The 23,053-nt window shown below is 38.0% G+C and overlaps 1 protein-coding gene across 1 annotated transcript; it reads right to left on the reverse strand.

Moving 5' to 3' along the window:
* Positions 1-1,207: 1,207 nt before the first annotated feature.
* Positions 1,208-22,796, reverse strand: cbx6b (chromobox homolog 6b). The gene is made up of 10 exons (XM_046866681.1): positions 22,566-22,796; positions 21,861-21,904; positions 21,702-21,767; positions 19,975-20,041; positions 18,634-19,872; positions 8,743-9,456; positions 6,284-6,536; positions 5,412-5,653; positions 3,921-4,100; positions 1,208-3,283 (listed from the first exon to the last, which is right to left on the reverse strand). The coding sequence occupies exons 1-10, from the start codon at positions 22,632-22,634 to the stop codon at positions 3,050-3,052; spliced, it is 3,108 nt and encodes a 1,035-aa protein (XP_046722637.1). The 5' UTR covers positions 22,635-22,796; the 3' UTR covers positions 1,208-3,049.
* Positions 22,797-23,053: the final 257 nt, after the last annotated feature.

The following is a 23,053-nucleotide window of genomic DNA, read 5'->3' on the forward strand; positions in this document are numbered from 1 at the left end:
AGAAAAAAAAATAGTAGAACAAGACCTAGACATTCCTTTATTAGATGTAGCATGTAGGAAGATTTTGCAAGTGCAAGGTAATGTGCACATGTAAAATGTACTTGAAACACTGCAGAATGCTTAACCCCAGAGAAGTACCACAGTATGGAACAAATGCCCACAGCTGTGTGCTTCATTGCTTTCTTTGAACTATGGATTTGTGAATAATAGCACTAACCTACAGTTTAATTATTTTATTTAATCACATTTGCCTGTCCAAAAATTCTTTTTTTAAACAATTAAAAGCTTAACATTTTGTTATTGGACTACTTGGTAAGGCTGCTAGATGAGATTTTGTTAATTGTGCACTCCTTCATGAACCCACATGGTAGGTAATGAGAAATTGTAGGAGCAGACAGAAAATATAATAGGACTGTCAAATTCTGACATTAGATTAGAAAAGACAAATGGGAACACCTGCGAGTTGTGATAATGTCATTGGGTGTTATGACCGATTGAAAAACTATATATACAGAGTGCATTAGAGATGTACATTCAGATACCTGAAGAGCAGCTGAAATTTGAGATTGTAAAATCCCTAAACCTGCACCTCTTAAACAACACACTTCTGTACATACTTGTGCATATCTGTTCTGTAAAAGTCCATTCCAGTGTAGTCGTTTCCAGGCATTGTGCATTCTTCATTAACCGTATCATTTGTTGTTATTGACATTTTAATAATACATTGCAGCAGAGTATTGTTCATAGATTCATTTATCATTCTGAACTGCATTACAGCACCAGAAGCAGGAGATGGAAGGATGTGAAAAAGGAAGTAAAAAGCCTTTGAAAATCTGCATGTAGTGTTATTTATATATATGTTATATCTGTGATGAAACTGGTACAATGAGCACATGTTTTTAGAGAGCATGCCATGTGACCTGAAAGTTGTGTATCATGCTTGTGTTTATTGCTCTAGCAAGATGTGATAGTGAACAAGAATAGTTGCTAAGTAACGGCAGCAGTTCCAGGAAATAAATGAGAAGCGGCTGAGTACACGTGTGCGTGACACCCACCGTTAAGCAGCCAAGGCTGTAAAAGAAAGGACAGTTCCTAAGAGTGAAATCAACTCTACTCCTTATAGTAAAATGTTTTGCAGTAAAAGCTTTAGAGATATGAGAAGAATTTAGAAAATAATCTTGTGTAGAAAAAAAGAGAGCAGAAAAGCTTTAAAGCAATATTTTTTTTAACGAGATATTTTTATGTATACACCAAGTACATGACATCACAGGGACCACATGAGTTTAAATTTGAAACAAATAACAGGCACCACATTAAACTTAATAAACAACTGGACATCTGTAAAGTTTAAAAAAGATAAACCATAAAGGTAAATGATAACTTGTTAGTTCTTCTCAGTTCAGCTGTCAGAATTTCCTTCTTGTGCTACTGCATGCTGCTACCGCTTGCAAATATCGCTCATGAAAATGTGCAAAACAATATTCATATCTTCTCAGTCATATCTTCTGCAATTATAACAGGTGCAAGTCCACTGTTTGCTGGCGTCCGCTCCGTGTTCAGTTTCAGGACGGACACCTCAACAGAACTTTTCCACCTTTCTTATTTTATATATATATATATATATATATATATATATATATATATATATATATATATATATATATATATATATATCAATGAAATACACAGTATATTACATAGTACACTTACTATTCAATCTCATTTCTATATGGAATGTGGTTTGAATCACAGTTATCAAAAGTTAAACATACAATTATCAAGAACAATGGCTAAAAGAAATGCACTGCATCATGGATTAATTAATGCTTTATGGACTTTATGGCTAGTCAGGTAGGAAAACAGTTTGAGCCAAAATTTTCAACAGAAAAAAAATATTATTAATAATTCCATAACTGACTTCAAGTTCTTTAAGGATACCTACCTAACATGCTTACTAGCTTCACTGTATTTACTAAGTAACAGGCTTTAAAGAGTAACCCCAGAGACCTTAATGGAAAAGTTTTAAAACCTGGGCATTAATTTGTATATAATATTTTAACAATTTATGGTTTTAACAAATGTTTTTTTTAAAACAACTTTGCATTCTTGTGCTGTTCAGACACAAATATGCATATCTACCCTATAGATGTCTGAGTGATGACAGTGTCCAAAATCTCCATATAACTTCTGTTGGCAAATAGAGTGTCTTTCTGCAAAAGCAGAAATTGATTCTGTATTGATTATGTCAGAGCATCCAAGAGCTGGTTGTAGGCACTGAACATGAAAGTATAAGAACAACAATTCAGGCTGTTTTATCAATATAAATAATGCATTTAATCAGGAGTTTAACAGGTTTAGAGAAGATAATAGGGTGTCTTATTGGTTAAAAACTAATCTACAACATGGGACCATATTTTAGCATAGAGTTTTGTTTATTGACACAATTGTTGTAATTTAGCCACTCTATACCATCAAGATGGATATGAAATAAAAATATGACTTACAAAATATGATTTATTACTTTCAGCGTTTATTTTAGGGGGGTAAATGGCTTGATTGGCTAATGAAAAATATTTTGGTTAAACCCCCTAAATGAATGCTTAAAGTCTACACTTTAATTACAGCTTTGAACAATAAATATGAACCTGACTGTATATATTTCATTGCATTTTTACTTTTTACGTGAAGTACCTTAAATTGTTTCCCTATCAGCAGGCATTGCAATCAGGTTTAATTTTGCTGAAGATATTTATTATGTAACATCTTCAACATGAAGAAGTAAAAAAAATATATAAAGTGCAAGAAATAAACAATGGAAAGTACTGAACATGGAATGTTTGTGAAGTTCCAACCTTTCTCATTTTTCTTTTCAAAAACATAAAAAAACTTTCTGGTAAAAATAAACAATAAACATTTTTTCTTATATTTTGACTTTAAGTGATTAAATTATAGAAACATTCCACACAAACTTTCCATTCACCGGACATTGTCTCTGACACCCTTCACACAATCCTCTCATCATATGACCTCTTGATTTAATTGTCACCCTTCACTGTTGCACGCTAGTGTGATGACTGCATTGCTCGGCCGACTGCTTGGTGACCCCTCCAAAAACTTCAACCTCACGGCTGGTCCAAGGGACTACATTACCCAGCATGCCTGTGCTGCAGTGAGCTAGAGCTGAAAGCTCTGCACGAGTCAGAGGCCGGTCCCACATATTAAACTGAGACAGGTCACCTAAAAGAGCCCGTGATGCCTCAAAACGAAGTCCACCCACTGAACCCTGTATGGAAGAGATGACAGCAGTCAGGATTTAGTTTTAAACCAAAGAAACATTTCTTTTCAACTGTTTTATACAGTGTATAATAGAAATAAAATGTGTGTCTTGTCTATATTGCTGCCCACTTGCTTAAAGCACTTTATGTTTCTCACTCCCAAGCTGATGGATAAATTCCAAGACACATGGTCAGCCAAAAGACACACAAGAAACTTCTCCTCGATCAGAAACATGCCCATATATTCCCCCAGGCAACAAAACAATGGACCAAGCTTATGTAATTAAAAAAAAATGTTTGGATGGTCTTAACAGTAAATTGCTGGTCTCAAAATTAAACTATTGCACTTCTGAGAGCTTCTGTGCAACCATTTTCTCGTTTACTTTCGCTAAAGTTTAGCAACTGTTTGAGCAAAACGTAGAAACAAAGAAGTTCACTTATATGGTATTCTTTAATGCAGGGGGGAAATTCATGATGAAATGAAATCCTGATTAATACATTCCAAAACATTCAAAAAAATCTGATACAGTCCATTAGGGGCCTGATGGCAGGCTCAGAAATGGAATCAGGATTAATAGAGCAAAATGAGATCTTCAGTTCTCAGCTCAGCCGGTTGTCTTGTGCACTAGCCAGTATATGACTCACCTGTTCCTGGCCCAAGACAAGCGTTCCCCCGGGACGGATGTAGTGGCGGGTTGCCAGGTCCTTCCCCTCACCTTTCAGCTTGCCACCCACATATACGTGCCACACTCCTCCTCTCCTGTTCCAACTGGCGCACACGTGCTGCCAAGAACCCGCCGTCAGGTTCAGATAGAATTGTGCCACCTACAGGAGGAAGGAAAACTTATTGAATATTTCATCAGCATCCTTCCTCCCAACATGGCTTCAGAGTATGCTTAAACATTTTCATACTGATCTGCTGATCGTAACGAGAGGCCACGGGACAGAGAATGGATCTGATGAATGTCAATTATGCTGTTTTTTATAGATTTACAATCTCTGTGAAATTCTAACCATACGCTGGGCTGTCAAAGAGACTGTATTTATAAATTTATATATTTATAAATAAACTGTATTTATACATTTAAAGGCCAGCAACAACAATAAAAGGAAGATATAAAAATACAAGCACAGTGTTTTGATCACAGCAATTAATAGATAAACAACCCATTTAATGATGCTGGCCAATGTTTAGTCTGATTTGTAGGTTATAGACAAATTGTCGTAACTGGACACATGATATTCTCAATCACACTGATCTGTCAACTCACATGACTTACAAGACGTTCCAAGAAATGGAGCTATAATAGCATTTGATAGCATAATTATAATTTTAAATACTATAGCTAATTAAAAAATAGACATACAATTATAGTCATATGATTACACCAGTACATCCAAAGATTATAAATGCTAGTACATATGTACACTCTATATTCTATTTATATTATTGTAAATTTTATTTGGCACTGCAATTTTATTTGGCACTGCAATCATATTCAGTTAAATTTAATTTTATTCGCATAGCTCTTTTAACACTGGACATTGTCCTAAATCAGCTTTATAGAAATACAGTTTTATTATATTGTTAGTAGTTTTATTGTATTCCTCTGTAATGTCTATTATTGAAATATCTTAAATATTAAATGCCTTAAACATTTTTAATTATGCAAGAATATATGTATTCTTTTAATCTTTTATTTCCATTTTTGTCACCGACCTATTGTGAACATTTCACTGCACATGGTTATATCAGTGACAAATTAAATATGAATTCGTATGGATGATACAATTGCTAACAACTGCAAACTGCTTTATGAAAATAAAAGGTAATCACCAACAAAGTCTGACAAGGTTTTATCATACACTCAACAGGTTCTAATCAGACCTACTGTATCTAAGGTACCTGTTAAGAAACCCAGACCCATAGTTGAAGAGCTGTTCTACTTTATTGATAGTTTAAACACATCACAGCAAAGGTTGTGTTGTGCAAGTTTCTGGCAAGCATTACTCAAAATCACAAAACTTAAAATCCAATATAAACCTAACAGGCTATGAATGTCGAGACATGGTTTTCAGCTGGCTGAGAGAAAGTAGTTGATCTTGATTGAAAAAAACATCAACACTCATTTATACCTCATTTTTGATGAGGAGCTCAACAGGGCCATTCACTAACTGCTGCAGCACCAGCTCATGGGGGTCCTCTGACACGGCATATGAAACTGCAGTTCCCAGGATGCTCTGCGCAGGTCGGAGCCACATGCAGACAGTGAGGGCATGGAGTGTAGGGATTGCTCGCTTTACTAAAGCATACATAGAACTGCTCCTCAGAGGAAAAGAGAGTCTGTAACCTTCTGGGAACCTATTCTCAGACAGACCTGACAAACAGACACATGTACACACACACATGCACAAATAGTGACTACCACCAGCTTTAGTTTTTCAGTTTTGTGTTTTATGATTGTGAAACAGCACTTAACAGGAATTAACAAGATTAAGCTTCTCCCTGCTTATATATTCAAAATACTTTGGGAAAGGATATATATATATATATATATATATATATATATATATATATATATATATATATATATATATATATATATATATATAAAATACAGTGCATATAATAAACTATAGTAATATATATAGTTAGTACATATACCATGTAATTATATATATAAAAATATATTAAGAAATCACTAAATGTATTTCTATTTACATTCTTCATTTAAAAAAAAAATGCAATCATAAATCTGTAAGTGAATGAAAGAATATAAATATAAACTGATCATAAATTTGGACTGAGAATACAAATACTGGAAATAAAACATGAGAACAAACATGAAAACCAGTGAGTTGTGCACATTCAAATATTTATATTCACATTATTTCAATTATTTTTTTAAACATTAAATAATAAGTATATACAAAAATAATCATCCTGTACAAGTACTTGATGAAAACCCTTCTGCTCTATAAAACCACTTGTTAAATCACTCCCTCACCTTGCTCAAGGCTGCTGATTCGTTGGTGTACGGCATCCAGTCCATGGTCAATATGCTGTTGGTGTTTCTGCGTTTCCTTACGAATTGTTTTCCTCTCCTCTTCCAGAACTTGCATCTTCCGCTTCAGCTCTCGCTCCAGGTTTTCTACACTCCTCTGTGCTGCAGCTCCCTGCACCGTGACTGCACTTGAGACACTGCCTTTGCCCTTCTGCCCTGACTCGCTGTAGTTGTGAGCCAGTGGAGCCATTTCTGCCTACAAGAACACTCATGCATTATTAATGAGTCTTGAACAGGGCACACTTGATGATAGATATACAGAAATACTGGCTTGTTACTGGCTCTGTATTGGATAGATTTCATTCTATTTTTCAAAACTACTTCACATTGTTGAAGTGAGGCTGAGGTGAAGTGCTGCTTTGGGACCAAAATCATTGTTAAAATCCTTAACAGGAATTGTGCATGAACACATATCAGTGCATGCTTCAAAGTAGGTGCAACTGAATATTGAGAAGAAAAGTGAGTATTGGATCAGTTTCAGGTCCGTACCCAGAGCCTGACTTTAATGTGATATGGAAAAAACATTAAAAAGGAGGGATTAGTACACTTTGGCTGAAAATGTTCACATTTATATTCACACTCAGCCGCATTGCATCATCAGATTGGACTGTGGGTATAGCAGGCACAGTAGCACTCTACACTGCAGCAGCTACAGATCCCATACATCTTCTGACCCATGTGATCGATCACGCATGCTCCATTGTGTTACTGAGCTTTAATAGATAGATAGATAGATAGATAGATAGATAGATAGATAGATAGATAGATAGATAGATAGATAGATAGATAGATAGATGGTTATACTAGTCCTGGTAGCTTCACAGTAGAAGACTGTATTTCTTGCACATTTTCCTTGATGCACTGCTCACACGCAGCTTTTTAATATCTGTGTGAGGAATAATATCGACGTTCTGGGTTTCGAACGAAGGTTTTAATCACGGAACAGAGGTGGCGAGAGCGAGCGCACGCGCGCTGATGACCGTTGCGGCACTCCCGTGATCAGACGCGGGACAGGCACGAGCGCTGCATCTGCAGCCAATCACAGCCACGCGTTTCTATAGCGCAGAGCCGTAAATCATCAGCGCGGCCACGACACGTGAGCGGAGCAGAAACGAGGGAGGGAAAGGATTGCATATCTATCTATCTATCTATCTATCTATCTATCTATCTATCTATCTATCTATCTATCTATCTATCTATCTATCTATCTATGTTAATTGTATATTTGGTAATATATTATAATACAATTATATTATAATTATAATCTTTTATATTATATATTCTATATATGTGTAACTGCACATCACAATCACTTTCAAAATCCTAACAGCCCTCTGCAAAATCGTCGCTCTGTCTGTGCGCGCGTGCATGCGCGTGTACGAGTGCGTGTTTGTGTAGGTGCGCGCGAGTGAGCGCGCGCGTGTACAAATGCCGGCGTTCTGACAGACTGTCCTGCCTTGCGTGGGTTTCTGCTTCACTTTTGCACGACCATAACATCTATCATGCTTCTTTGCCACAATTGAATGCTGGAGGCATTTTCTGGTAATAAGACACACTATGAAATCACATGCTACAGGTTGTTTCAAGCGCTGCAAGCAGTTTCTGACAAGATCATTTATACTCACAATTGTGGATTGTAGAGATTGTAGTTTTATGCTGAAACATAAATAGCACGAAATTGTTTTATGCAGCTCTGCAGATGCGTTCCTCGGGAAGAATTGGTGTAGGAGGACAAAACTGTGTGCGATTTATTTTGGGAAAGTCTACTGACAGACTGATATTGGATATTTGGTGCCCATGTTCATTTTCTTATTTTTCTTGTCTTTCTATTCCCAGAGCCAGAATAATAATATATATTTTTATATAAGTAAATTGCAACCAGCATTATAGTTCCTTTTTCTCTTTCATTTTCAACCTTCACATAATCCATGATTGAACATTTTAATTTCTGTATATGCATTAAATATACAACTGAAGGTATATAAGTTACACATGCACAACCAGACCAAACTGTTTGCATATATGAATGCTGAATAGACATTATCCACCTCCAACAAACAAAATGTGTAGCAGTTACTTTCAAAGCTTCTCCAAGAAGCAATTTTTCTACAAGATTGTTTTGAATGAATGCCAACTTTCTAAATGGGTTCTACTTTAAGGGAACCTTATACTATACCTTAAGGAACCTACTATGTGAACATCACGTGAACAAAGAAAGGCAAACTATATTTACACTTTTAAAGGTATTTATTGCAAATGGTATATTGCAATATTTTATACGTGCTGACTATTCATTGTTAGTGTTTTAAAACCATTTCTGACACACACACACACACACACACACACACACACACACACACACACACACACACACATCTCTCTGAAAACCCTAGCTTGTTTACCTCTAGTTTCTCGATGCGCTTCTGCATGTGCATGATGGCTTTCTCCAGTTCCCGGACGGTGAGTGCAGGAGCTCCGGCGTCGTCCTGCAGCATGAGTCCGTCTCTTCTGTTTCTTCTTCCAGCCCATAAGCCATCGCTCATGCGTGTGCCGCTTTCGCAGACGGAGAGTTTGCCGGTGAGCTGGCGGATGGTGCGCTGCTCGGCGCGTATCTCCTCCTCCTGCTGCTCCACAGTGCGCCTGAGCTCCTCGGCCGTGGCACGGAGATCCCCCCACTGGTCCGCCGCGTACACGGACTGCCCGTCCGCCTGGAAGCCTTTCGGTCTGCACTCTCCAGGCGGAACCGGAGTGCAGATCAGCCGGCTTACTGTTACCACCTGCTGCTGTCCGCCATCTCCTCCTGTTCTGACACCGGTGATACCGTAAAAGGTTGGAGATCCCGGGCTGTTTCTCTCCCCGTTCCCGTGGAGCGCGTCTATCGGTCCTACACGCGCCACGGAGCCCGACGAAAAGGCGAGGACACTCGAACCCGCGGTCAGCGACTGATTCTCGGCGAGCGGCTGCGTGGCGGTCGAGGCTGCGGCTGCGGGCGATGGAGAGCCGCCGTGCACCGCGGCGATGATGCAGATCACGGCTCCGACAAATGCCACCATCCCGGCGGCCAAGATCACAACGATGAACTTCAGGGTTGCGGTTGGAGCAGGCGGTAAAGATGAGAAAAATTAAAAACGATAACAAAATAAAACGCCTCACAGAATCTTATCAATTTGCAGAATTTTCCGTCTGATCTGAAGCTAAATAACGATAATAGGAAAGCAGATCACTAGCGGGTTCCTTTCCTAATGATGCCACCAGTGTTTTCAGGGTAGTCTGATCTCACTATAAAGCCCCGCCCCCTCTTTCTGCTTCACAGCAACGCAAATCTCTTCATCTACTATCACCATACCGCTACCCTACTGACAATTCAAAAGTGCGCCACTTCGCGTACACTTCTGATATACCGCTTTCACGTACAGAATGACTTAAATGAGCCAAAAAAATTAACACATGCTTAAACACCTGGCACACATTTTATTAGAAGCACCTGCACACCTCTATAATACTTGTACCTATAACTCTTTTATGCAATTATGTAATCAGCCAAACATAGCAGCAGTGCAAATACAAGCACACATACAGGGTCAGCAGTTTATTATGTTCACATCAACCATCAGAATAGGAAAATAATATTGCATTGTATTTAGTTGATACTTTAATTGCTGATCCCCTTAGGTCTTTAAACACAATCATTTCTAGAGTTTTTTTTTCATCCAAAGATTAAGTCTTCCACAAGTTAAATGAGAATGACCAGCCTGTGTCGGACAGAAAGGCTACAGAAACTCACATAAGCACTCTACAATTGTGTGAACCAGAAAAAAAAACTGAGAATGCATAGCATGTTGAACCTTGAGATGTATAGGCTACATCTGCAAAAGGCATTATCAGATTCCAGGAACCATTGAAAATTGTGAGAACATAGACTGGTCTAAATTTTTTTTGCTGAAGCAGACAGAATTTCATACATAAATCTATGGGCTTAACTTGCTTTGTGTCAAAGCTGGTGGAGGTGGTGTGTTGGTGTGGGGAATACTTTCATGGCACACGTTTTGGCTGTTAATATTAATGAAGCATAGTTTGAATATTAATACATAATAATTTTGTATTGTTGTTGACAATGTGTATCCCTTGATCCTGTCCCTCTTCCCTCTGCAGATCTTCTCACTTTGTCTAGGCCTGCCTCTGGACAGTGTCCTCTTTGATTGGAGGCCAGCTGGGGATGGTTTCTTATCAATGCCTTGGGTGGTTCCATGAAATTCTGGAGTATGAACGGGAGCTTTGAGGATGGATTTGAACTGTAGTTAATGTCAAAAGTCTGCTACACTGACTCAGGACTACAGTTTGCTTCTGATCACCATCACTGTACCCCTCAACATTGTTTATCTGCAATTAATGGAAATTCGGTGCAACCCAGATGAGGATGGGTTCCCTCTTGAGTCTGGTTCCTCTCAAGGTTTCTTCCTTATGCCATTTTGGGGAGTTTTTCCTTGCCACAGTCACCACCGGCTTGCTAATCATGGACAAACTTACACATATAAAGAACGTTTATTTTTTATCACCACATTATCTGTGTATAGCTGCTTTGAGACAATGTTCATTGTTAAAAGTGCTATACATATAAAAATAAATTAAATTGAATTCTAATGGCTACTTCCAGCTTGATGATGCACCATGACATAAATTGAAATGACTTCAGTGTTCTTCAGTGGCTGTCCTAGTCACTAGATATAAATCCTATTAAAATTTTTGGGTTGTGGTAGAACAGGAGATTCACAGAATGAAAGTGCAAGTGAAAAAAATCTGCAGGAACTGTGTAATGCAATTATGTCAGAATAGAGCAGAATTTCAAAGGAATATTTTTACATCTTATGGATTTGAAAAATAATTAAATCTTTTTGAGAGCAAAGGTGGCTCTACACAGTATTACAATAGTGTTTCTAATAAAGTGTTTAGTGAGTGCATGCAAAGTTGCTGCATTGTATCAGTTAAGACCATTATCCTACAAAGTTGTGGGGGTGCCAATCATTTTGAAAATCCTCTGCTGGAGAAAATAACAGTCCTGCAATGTCTAACAATTTCAGAGAATACTAGTAGTGGATCATGGACCGCTCCTTCATATTGAACATTTTATTTCAGGTTTGTAAGTGTGAACTGTTGGAGAATTCAGACTCAGAATTCAGATTATATCTTGATGAAAGGTCTACCACCAGCTAATTCGTAACCTTCTGGCAGAGGCAACTATATATATGCTCAATATACTTGTATCCAATTTCCAGGCAACGTTAATTGTTCCTGAAACTTGCATGGCTTTGATAGTGCTTAATATTGTAACTGCTTCTATTTGTTCTTTTTCAGAATTATATGAAAACTTAGATATTATATCAGTGTATGAGGTTTAAGGTAGTACTATTTAACAACAATCGACCATTAGTATATACTAATCATATATACTAGTAAACACTGTTTCCATAATTTATGCTGCAGTTTTTCATTTGACTCACCTTTCTGAAAATATGCTAAGATTTTCAGATCAACAACCATTTGGATCTGTTTTACCAAAAAGCTCTTTTCCTATGACAAGGGAGATCGATTACAGAGGGTATTTCCTGTGGGACACCCCATTTTTCTTTCACTTTATCATCACTTAAAATATCATTTATTTATAAAAAAATAGATTTTTGTATATATTTTTCCTCTACTAACCTGTTCTATGAAATAGTTCATCCTGAAATAAGAAATCTATCGCAAAAACAACCTAAAGGTCTAGACAACAAATATTTGTTTCTGCTGGAATAAATATACTTTTGTTTATTTGAAAATGTAATGTAATAAAAAGGACACAGTATGTAAAAAAATATAAAATGCAAGTTGTTGGTTATATATATGTAAATTTATAAACTGCTCTTGAAATAAAATTCAATACAAAATATTACATTTTCCTACAGGTATAAGGGAATAAAATATTGCAAATATCTAATATAGATATATAATATTTGGAGTACAGAGATCAGTGACAGAAATTAACGATTTTAAAATGAATCTTAATGTAGTCCAAAACAATTCTTTGAAAGTATATATGGAAAATAAAGAGGATTTCTGCCAATATTAGGCAATAATCCCTTTTAAAAATAACAAATACACATAAGCTTGAGTTTTAGGGTTGGGGTTTAGGGCTATATAAGGATTGCATTACAATAAGAAATAGATTTAGAATTTGGGTTATTAAATTTATGAAAAATCTATGAATGTTTCATTATTTATTACATGTGAAAATGTATATAAAAAGCCTTATTCTTGCAAATGGTAAGGCACTAAACTCCCAGCTTTCTTGAGGAATCTGATCAATCTATCTTGATACAGTGCTGCACAAAACCGAAGAAAGAATGATGGAAAAAAGAACTGCAGTGTTAAGTAAAACAAATGTATGTACACTCACACATAGATCTGCTTCATCAGTTCTCTGCAGCACACATTCTCCTAATCAGTTTCTTTTTTAGTCAGGGCTGACAGATTTATCACTTTGCAACCTCATTTTGAGGGAAGCTAGATCCTGTAGAGCAGAAAGTCTATTTTCAGCTATCCCAGTAGACAGCCAAGCTTTGATTATGCTGCCTTTAATAGCTTCCTGTAGGCCACCATTTCATACAACACATAAGAAAAGTCACCTGTGACTTTCATGTAACCTGTGAATCCTTACATCACTTGTGATGGTCATGAATCCTCTCTCATGGAAATGAATATGGAACAGAATCGAGCTTACACCCTGGTACAGCAGCATCTGTGGAACATTAATCTTCAACTAATGGGAGGAAAGAAGCAGACACCTGAGGGCTAGATGCTGTTTCTTCTTTAGATGCTGGTAGATTAGTGCCATCTAGTGTCCAGCTGAACAACAATGTCCTTGGGACACAAGTATGCCCAAATTCACCTGAGACTACAGTGTGTAAAAGCTTTGTGGGTTTCCAAGACAGAACACATGCACTGTATGTACAAAAGTTTGTAGACACCTGATTATATGACACCTGTATGTGCTTTTTGAAAAACCCCTCTCACATTTAGTCCCTATTTGCTGTTACAATAACACCCACTCTTCTGGTAAGATGTTCCACTAGATTTTGGAGTGTGCTTGTGAAAGTTTGTGCTCATTCAGCTACAAGGGTCTTAGTAAAGTCCAATTGTTCAAGTTCATCCTAATGGTGTTCAGTAGGGTTGAGGTCAAAACTCTAGAGCAGGACACTCAAGATCTTCCTCACACTTCCAATTAATGTGACCATATTCTAAGGGATCTCTTGTGCGTAAGGGCATTGTCATGTTGGAACATGTTTGGCTCTTTTAAGTAAAGCGACATTTTTATTGTAACGTATTCACAGACATTCTATACAATCGTGTGCCTCTAACTTTCTGGAAACAATTTAGGAAAAAACATATAGCTGGAAAAATCACAGCTTATGGTATCACATCTTTTTGTTTGACTGTGGAAAATGCTAAAGCAGGATCAGGATAATAAATGCAGAATTAAATCTTAATAGACTGCATTATATTTGATATTTTTCCTGCATGTATTATGTACTGGATGCATAATGGTTTATTGAATCTTTCTACACCCTATTGCTTTAGATTTTCTGTCAGTACATCTTCCGATATTATGAGTTAAAATCCCTGGGGTTAACTTTTATAGAAGTGAAGAAAAGAATGCAGGCAGGATGGAGTGAGTGGAGAAGAGTGGCAGGAGTGATTTGTGATAGAAAGGTATCTCCAAGAGTAAATAAGAAAGTTTATGACTGTGGTGAGACCTTTTATGTTGTATGGTTTAGAGACAGGGGCATTGACAAAAAGACATGAGGGGAAGCTGAAAGTGGCAGAATTGAAGATGCGATTTTCATTGGATGGATAGGATTAAAAAGTTTATTAGAAGAGCCACGCAGATGACGTGTTAAAGACAAGGTGAGAGAGATGAGACTGAGATGGTTTGGTCATGTGCAAGAAGGGACATGGGGTATATCGATAGAAGAATGCTGAGGTTGGAGCCTCCAGGCAGGAGGAAAAGAGGAAGGCCAAGGAGGAAGAAGGTTTATGGATGGAAGACATGCAGGGGGTTGGTTGGAAAGAAGGATATGTAGAGGACAGACTGATCATGCTCTGTAGTGACCCCTAATAGGAGCCCTAGCAGTAGTAAAGAAGAATAAATCATCATCCCAGGTTATTAATAAAATAATAACCTAATGTTTATGTAAAACCCAGCCCTATTTTTAGGTAACCATAACCCTTTAATTTGATGCACAATGTCTTACATTAATCCTGAATATTTGACCTTGATGCAACTTTAAAGGACATATGTGCACATTGTTTAAACAAATATATTTTAAACAATGTGCTTGCTTATTTTATATTATTTTTATAATTGTTTTATATATTTAATAGTATTATTATTATTAATAATAAATATTTACTTTTATTAGGATACACAATAATTAATTTATATATATATATATATATATATATATATATATATATATATATATATATATATATATATATATATATATATATATATAATTATTAAATATTTATCAAATACATTAATGCAACATACGGTAGGTGAAATAAGTCTCCAATGTCAATTGTAATGATCAGTTATTTTTCCACCACAAGAGACTTTTTTTCTTCTTTAATTAGAAATGAGCAGAAATGAATTTTAGCTGCTACATTCCAAAAACAAAGAATGCAACTACAAATGAAATCACATTCTTCCACTTAAAAAAAAAATCAGTGTGCGGAATAAATAGCAAAAAAAAAGTGAAACTTTGTGGTGCCAACAGTCTGTTTGGCGACTTCACATATCTGCCACACACATTCGAGTAAAACCAGAGCACTTTGAGTTTCAGTCTCACTGTGCGCACAATAGAGTCAAATTGGGCACAATCACATCCTTTGTACTCTCATTCTGGTTCTGTCAGTTGAACTGATTACACTCTAGAGGTAAAGACTATGGGAATTTTTTTAAGCACTACACATTCATTTGCAAAAACCACAAACAAGCATTTATTCAAACTTTTTCTTTTACAAGCTATTCTACTTCAGAGCAGTACAAAAGTTCTTTTTTTGCCAGACAATTAAAAACCTATACAGAATACACAATCAAAATAAAATTAATTTCTTTTCAACCAGTCAAACAAATTAACTTTTAAATTATTATATAAAAATCATTCATAACTCCAAAAAAAAAAAAAATAAATTCACAAGTTTTTTTTTTGTTTTGTTCAAACTCAATACATAGATAGATCAATATTAAAAGGCTTGATGATTACATCAGCGAAAAGACCACACCAAGACCTACAGACAAAAACTGGTTTTAAAAAAAGTGTACAATTTCATCAGCATTAATACTGCAGCACTATAAATAGATAAGGCAGAATCTCTTGCTCTCCGTGCCTTCATTCACTCGCTCACACAAAAGTTAAATGTATAGTTCAAACAAAAACCATAAGTCATGCTTTGATTTGAAGAGCTTTGTGTAAAAAAAAAAAATCTTTACATAACATCAGAGCTTGTGATCTACACAGTGAGAATGTGTCCCATTTAAAATTAAAACCGAATGGCATCAACCTGCTGCTTCTTAATGTGTTAGAGCTTAAATGCCCAACTCTGGACTTTTCTAGAAAACACTTGTTAGTGTGTTTCCTGTTCTCACCAAATTGGGAAGGCTGTTAATTATCTGCAGCGGGGGTGTTAGAGCAGGGAAAATACTACAAAGTGCAGGACATGGTTTTAGAGTCTAAGAGAAAACCCTCTGGAATCATGACAAACCATTACAATTAAATAAGAAAGTAAACATGTCACTAAATTTTTTGCAGTGCTTATATTGCTATATCACTATAGGCACATACGTTCATCAAATAAATAAATGAAAAAATGCCATTTTACAAGTTCTAAGCTTCATTTTCTGTCTAAGGAACATTATTATGGGTGGTCATAAATAATGTCAGAAAAAAAAAAAAAAGAAAAATGGCATCACAATAATACAAGCACTGCAAAAACCAAACAAAACTGAAGCTATTAAGTGCACTAAACAAGCATATGAAATGATTCAGCAAGACTGTGATACATAACAATTACAGATAAGTGTAGATTTGTGGGGCAGATCCCATAACAAAGCAGTGAAATATGTGGTTACTCGGGTACAAAGATGTAAAAACTTGGGGATGGACAACAACTCAAAGCAATTCTCTGGGTCTCGGATGTTAGGAGTAATAACCATGGAGGGTATTAGCTTAGGAGTTCTGGGGGGTTGGGGTGGGTTTGTAATGGAAGTTGATGCAAGCGCCAGTTTATAACTCGAGCCTGAAGCAACAAATGATTCGCTTTGTAAGAGCTGGCTTTTCTGTCCGTTTACACAGATGTCCGTGTTGTCGGTCGAGTCTTTTTCGCAAATAAAACTGAAGGCAGATTTAGACAGTGCTGTGTCAGCATCAGAGCAGCGTTATTATTTGTATGAGATGTATGCGCCAATCCCTTTGAATTCATCAATCAGCAGGTAGCAGGTTTGCACCAAAAAATGAGGACACAAACAAAACATGCTGAAAGTAAGTGTGAGGTCAAAGATATTTCTTTCCCTATTTCCATTTATTGTTTCAATGCATTGTGAGAGTTTTGCATAATCCTATGCCGTCATCCTATTGGTAACTTTCAGAGGAACATTGTTCGGCGAAGCTGCAGTCTGACAGATTTTATCAAGAGACACGACAATATTGAAGGCTGTCTTTGGTTGCAATTGCACCAATTCACTCCATAATTAACTCTCTGCTGCAAATCTACTCCCCTTCCTGCTACACGTCTCTGATTTGTGTTAAGAACATGTTGTCTAGCTGGCGCTTGCCTTTAATTACGACCTTACTGGAGGCTAACTAAAGAAAATTATATCAGCATGGGAGTGAGATCAAACACAGTGTTTCCTTTACAACTGCCACATGGCAGCCATCAACATCCAGTAAAGCTTATGCAGTCGTCCCCAAAAGATTTTTGGAAGAAGAAACATAGACATGGGTGATTCCAATAGTAGGAGAGAAGACTATCCTGAGTTATGCTGTGTAAATATAATGAATCTTCTGTTCACCAACATTTGAAGTCTAAACTGTAGAGCATTTATCTTTACCAAGAAGCTTAAGAACAGTTGTAACCCAAATGAGAGAAATGTTCACAATCCGACCTGATCTACAAGATTAATTCATGATCCAATTTTCTGCAATATGAACCATCTACCCGGAGTCCAGATAATCATTCTTCTGAATACAGAATAGTAACAAAAAGAAGGGAAAAGTCTGCAAATATGTATCTTAGCAGTAGACCTCTGAACAGTGAACTATTACCTGTGGGATGTGATGAAAAAAAAAAAGAAGATAACTCAATAAACAGCTGAGATAAGCACATTATTACTACACACTCATAAAAATGTTAGGTGCTTTCAGGTAGTTAATCATTACACCAGACTCTCCAGTTGGCCAAAAATAACCAGAGTGTACATCCCCACAAGCTGCATACAATGTGAAGCTAAAATGTAGGGAAACCAAAAGAAAAAGAAAAGATAATAAGCGAATCATGAGAAATACATGTCTGCTTCACACTAAAGATGGCACAGATGTTCAATAAAAGGTCAACATTAATCTTCACCTAGAATAGGGTGAAGAGGTGGTAATGTTAATGCCCTTCTCTATTCATCTTGAAAATATACCGTATATATTCATTAACCGTTTTTATGGAAATAGAACAGTAAGTACTACATCGGCTCCTGCATTAGTCGAAAACATGATGGGGCCAGCAACCACAATAATCATTCCTTTTTCCCCCCTGATATCTAAAAGCTATAGCAAAATACTCGAAGACAGTAAGTAACATCTTTCAAATATGCTTTTTATGATTAAATCCATTTGAGGAATCAGTTTAAGTGCACTGACTGGTCAAAGTGCAAAATCATCACTGCAGCAGACTGAAAAGTTATAATGTTATAAATATAAAAGCCAATCATGGTTCAATATGCAAATGCAGACCAGGCAAGACAGTCTATCAGGGGAGAATTGAGTTTTTGAATAGTGCTTACATGTTATTTTGTCCTTCGTTTCTTGTGATCTATGAGCCAAATCTTAACATTTGGCTCATAGGACATTTCTTGGGACATTTCTGATTTGCATACACTTAGAATATGTAATGTAAAACCTATTTCCAAGCATCATCACTGTAAAAGACAGTCTGTGTGGCCTGGGAGGTCAAAAAGCATTTTTTTTTATTGTTGGTTAAGGGTTTGTCTTTTTTGAAGATAAATTATTGGTGCAGCAGGGAGAAGAGGCCACTGCCGGCAGTCCTGGAGGATGGCAAAACTCTTTAATAGTGACAGTAAGGAGGTTGGTTGTTACGTCCGTAATGACCACATTGGCACACTGTGCAGCCATCTCCGGGTGCCAATCCAGATCCTGGTCTTCCTCCGAGGGCTCTTCGGATATCGGAATTTCGGGAACTTTAGGCTGCCGTCGGCCACGAAAGTGTTGCCGCTGTCTGGCTCGCCTGTCGGTTCCATGAGGCACAGAGAGATCCAGGATGTGCTCGTTGTCTTCAGATGAGGAACATAATGATGAAGAAGAGGAGGAAGAAGAGAACATTGGGGAGGAAGGCATAGCCGACTGAGTCAATTTGGCTTTCGAGTCTGTTAGCTGAGGAGTAGATTTGGCAGCATGTGAAATTTGAGAGATGGAGTCACCTGATTGGGGTAATTGATTGGGGTGGAATTGGGGTGGATGTGGGAGATGAGGTTCACCATCCGAGACCTCTGAGCTTGAGGCAGATCGAGGCGGCTCGACAAAAGCTTCGGACACAGCTGAGGTCTTGACTTTTGAACTATGAGAAGATGATGCCGATGGATTTGTACCTGGCTTGTGACCACTTTGGTCCGCTTTCGGCTTTTCCTCAAAAGTGTCCATCGAATAAGCCTCTATCGGCTTTCTAAAAACTGAAAATCCAGCTCCGCTCATAGGTTGCTGTAGGCATCTAAAAGACACCTCTCCGAATTTTCTGCTCTTTCCAATCACTCTGTTCCGAGAGGGAATTTTTGGACGCCCAACATGGGACTGAAGACTGGAATTTTGAGTCCTTTTGTTATTGGCTGTCCCAGCCTTGTCCATTACTTTTAGATTTAAGATCACTCGTCCCTTCTTGACCTCCCGAGGTTTGACCTTTCGGTTAAGGATGCGGACTGTCTCACAGAAGGGGCTCACTGGAGGACGAGATGAGAAGGGACCAGAAGAACCGATTGGAGGAGCTAAAGGGTCAGGGCGGGGCAAAGGCCGTCGTGCCATCCTATGACACCGGTGGATGTCTTTCTTCAATTTAGGCTGGGCAGCTCCCGACTGCAGCTTAGCATTTGAAGGGATACTGGGATGGTATGAAGGTGCTGGAGCAGGTACAGGCTGGGGTTTCGAGGATGGCTGGGGACGAATAGGTTTAAACTCAAGGACTCTGGGTGAGCTTTCAGCAGCCTGTGCTCGGGACTAGGGAAAAGGATAAAGAAGGTAAATAGAGTATATTTGTTCCACAACAGGTCTATTGAATCAGATAAAAACAAACTAAGCACGTGCAGTACATAAACCAACCTTCAAAAGCAGTGTTTTAGGTTTAGGTCCTCTCTTTTTTGGTCCATAGAGTTCTTGTTCTCTCTCTCTGGATTATAAAAAAAAAGAAAAAAAAGATTTTCAAGAAACAATAAGTTTCTTAATAGAATTTATAAGAAACAATCATCAGGTACATTGGAGAAGCACACATTTTAAGTCTTTATATTTACTTTTATCTTTCTATATATAGGAGAAGCATATATAAAAGGCATGTGAGGTGGAAGTTAACAAAATATTACTGTATCTTAAATCTTAATATTGTCAATTAATTATTGACCACTTTTAATCTCCCAACTGAAAAGAGAGATTATCTTACTACGAATCAGCTTTACACAACACTGAAACTGCTTTGCAACAGTCACCAATGATTTACTTTGTTGTAACAAAAGACGTTTTTCAAGAATTTTATCAAAAATAAAATTATTACAGAACAGCAGCTTCAGTAAGATGATGTTTTGTTCCCTAACAAAGAAGGCATTTTGCTTGCTGCTCCTTCAGACAAAACATTCGGCTGTAATTGATGGCTATTTGATTAGGAATTTCATAATCTTACCCCTTAGATTACTGTAATTCCCTCTTTATTGGCAATTCTGGTGAAAGTATAAATTAAAATCTCTATAAACCTCTAAATACATTCACATAATTTAGTATTCATAATCCCCAATACTCAAATTGTTACACTGCCTACCAATGTCAAAGATCAAGCAGTACAGAGCCTTGCTCTATCTCCATTTTCACACCTAACTCAACAAACCACTAGCAATCTCAGGCCTGCTAATACTGGTGTACCGGATGTACCAGCATAGGGGCCCATGGCTGAGTTTACGATGACTGATTACCTCCTGAAAGAGTCTTTCATAATGTCACCATTCACTCATACAGACCACTTGAAATCAGTCACACATCAAACAGCCATAACTGCAGCGAGAGCACACTCATCTATGTTCACAAGAGATCACAGAGCGCGACAACAACTTCCCCCCAATTCATTTTCCTCTACATGATGATTCTGCACTTTCCTGCACCACAAACGTTGTTGGGTTATGGCAGATTAATGACACTAGCGTCCAGCATGTGTGCGGAAAGAAAGCATATAATACAGTTAAAACTGTTGAAAGTTTCCATAGACCTAGGCATGGGACTGATTTTATTTGATATAAAAAAAAAAATACTAGAACACAACCAGCAGCATTAAAATAGTATCAAAAAAAGTTTCATATACATGTGCATATTCATATCCAAGTTGCATTCAAAGTTTGTTTCCATATTGAAAAAAAAATAAAATTACTTATTACAAATACTTATTTACAAAAGGCTTTAAACCAGTATGTATGTCTTGCATTTGCTGTTAAATTTTTGTATCGTTTCCATGGGGATGCACCGATCTCAAGTTTTTATTCCCAACAAAATATTGACATTAAATCTCTGAGTATCAGCCAAACACCGATTCTGACATCCTCACAATAAACAAGCTGACTCTTGGAAACTTCTGTTGGCAAGTTCTACAAAACATCACGGACGTAACGATTCACACTTGTGCTCGGTTTTAGTGAAAGACCTGCCTTGTGTCAGTCACTGCAACTGATGCATGGCACATAATAACCCCAAACTAGGTGTGTGCAAATCCAATCTGACTGTGAAATCCACGCATGAAAACCACCGATTTGCATCAGATTGGCAATAATACGTGATACATGAACTTCACTCACTTTTGTTCGAAAGCAGCAACGAGGCGGTTATCCAGGATGTTCTCCTCTGGCTCCCAAGTGCTGTACCTACAAACACACAACAAAAGTAGTTATTTTATACCTCTTTATAAACAAAATAACAATAATAATAAAAAAGTGTGAACATTTCAGATCACTTACTTAATAGCCCAGCCTTTCCATTTCACCAAGTACTCCATGCGTCCCTGGAATAAAAACAAAAGCACATGGAGAAATGGGTCTACACACATCTCCAGCACATCAGGATTATGTTGAAGGCAGACCAGAGTGTTACATAGAGATCTACACAGTTCCTCGAAAGGTTGAATCACAACAGGCATTTTTTCCCCAACAAAGAGCTCATCACGATATGAGAGATGGTCAGAGAGCAGGGTAGAAATGATCTCAGTTTAGGTATTTCTCTGCTCCAGATAACCCGTGGCCCTGCTAAGTGCAGGCGGACTGCTCTTTGTCAAAATTAGCAAATCGGGCAGACACAAAACAGCTGTCTGTGTGTTACAGGCTAACGCTAGCCGCACACACATATACATCCACCGCTAGCCTGCTGGCTAATGCTTTCTGCATCACAACACTTTTAACAAATAAGGCAGAGCAAGCACGGCTAGGCTCATCTAAAGCCCCTCCAGTACACACACCAAATCAGGCTCAGGTGCATGGATTTCGGTCTTAAACACCACCAAAAGTGCGTATAAATCCCTGCTTTTTCATAGGAACCGCACCTAAAACACGGCATTGTCACTAAAATAAATTCACTCAGTGCGCGCGCGCGTGTGCGTGTGTGTGTGTGCGGCGACAGAAAGCAAAGTTTCTGCACAGGCCGCAGAATGGAACTGAGAACACGCTAACCCTGCGGACGCGCCGCTTCAGGATGGCCTCGGCGGCAAACACGCGGTCCCCCGCCGCTGAAAGCTCCATAGTGTGGCCCAGGAGGAGGACGCTTCGCCCGCTGAAGAGAAGGAAAGGAGCCCCGCTGTGCCCGAGGAGGAGGGGGAGGAGGAGGGTTAGATAGGGTAAGACTGAGGGCGGGATGGTCTGTGTGTGTGTGTGTGTGTGTGTGTGTGTGTTTGGGGTTGGGGTTGGGGTGGCGGGGGGTGTAGGATGGATGGCAGGAGCAGAGAGCCGCGCGCAGCTCGACCAGTGATGGTGGGCGGAGTGCGTCACGTGACATCGAGTCGGCGAACTGCTGCAGCAGCGAGGAGTGCGGTAGGCGGGGCGAAAGGCGGGGCAACTGTCAATCATATCGGCTCTCAAACAATCGCATTTCGATATGCTAAACAGAATCGGGAACTAATGAAAGTGGGAGGGGTTTAATGTAGCTCCATAGAGGCAGTTTT

Source organism: Silurus meridionalis, chromosome 14 (genome assembly GCF_014805685.1).
Source record: "Silurus meridionalis isolate SWU-2019-XX chromosome 14, ASM1480568v1, whole genome shotgun sequence".
Taxonomy (NCBI): Eukaryota; Metazoa; Chordata; class Actinopteri; order Siluriformes; family Siluridae; genus Silurus; species Silurus meridionalis.

Coding starts and splice junctions, on each gene's coding strand:
- cbx6b (XM_046866681.1), bottom strand. CDS start 22,634: ATGGAGCTTTCAGCGGCGGGGGACCGCGTGTTTGCCGCCGAGGCCATC. Junction 20,042..21,701: donor GTTGCTGCTTTCGAACAAAA/GTGAGTGAAGTT, acceptor TTTATAATCCAG/AGAGAGAGAACAAGAACTCT. Junction 4,101..5,411: donor AGCTCCTCATCAAAAATGAG/GTATAAATGAGT, acceptor TTCCTCCTGTAG/GTGGCACAATTCTATCTGAA.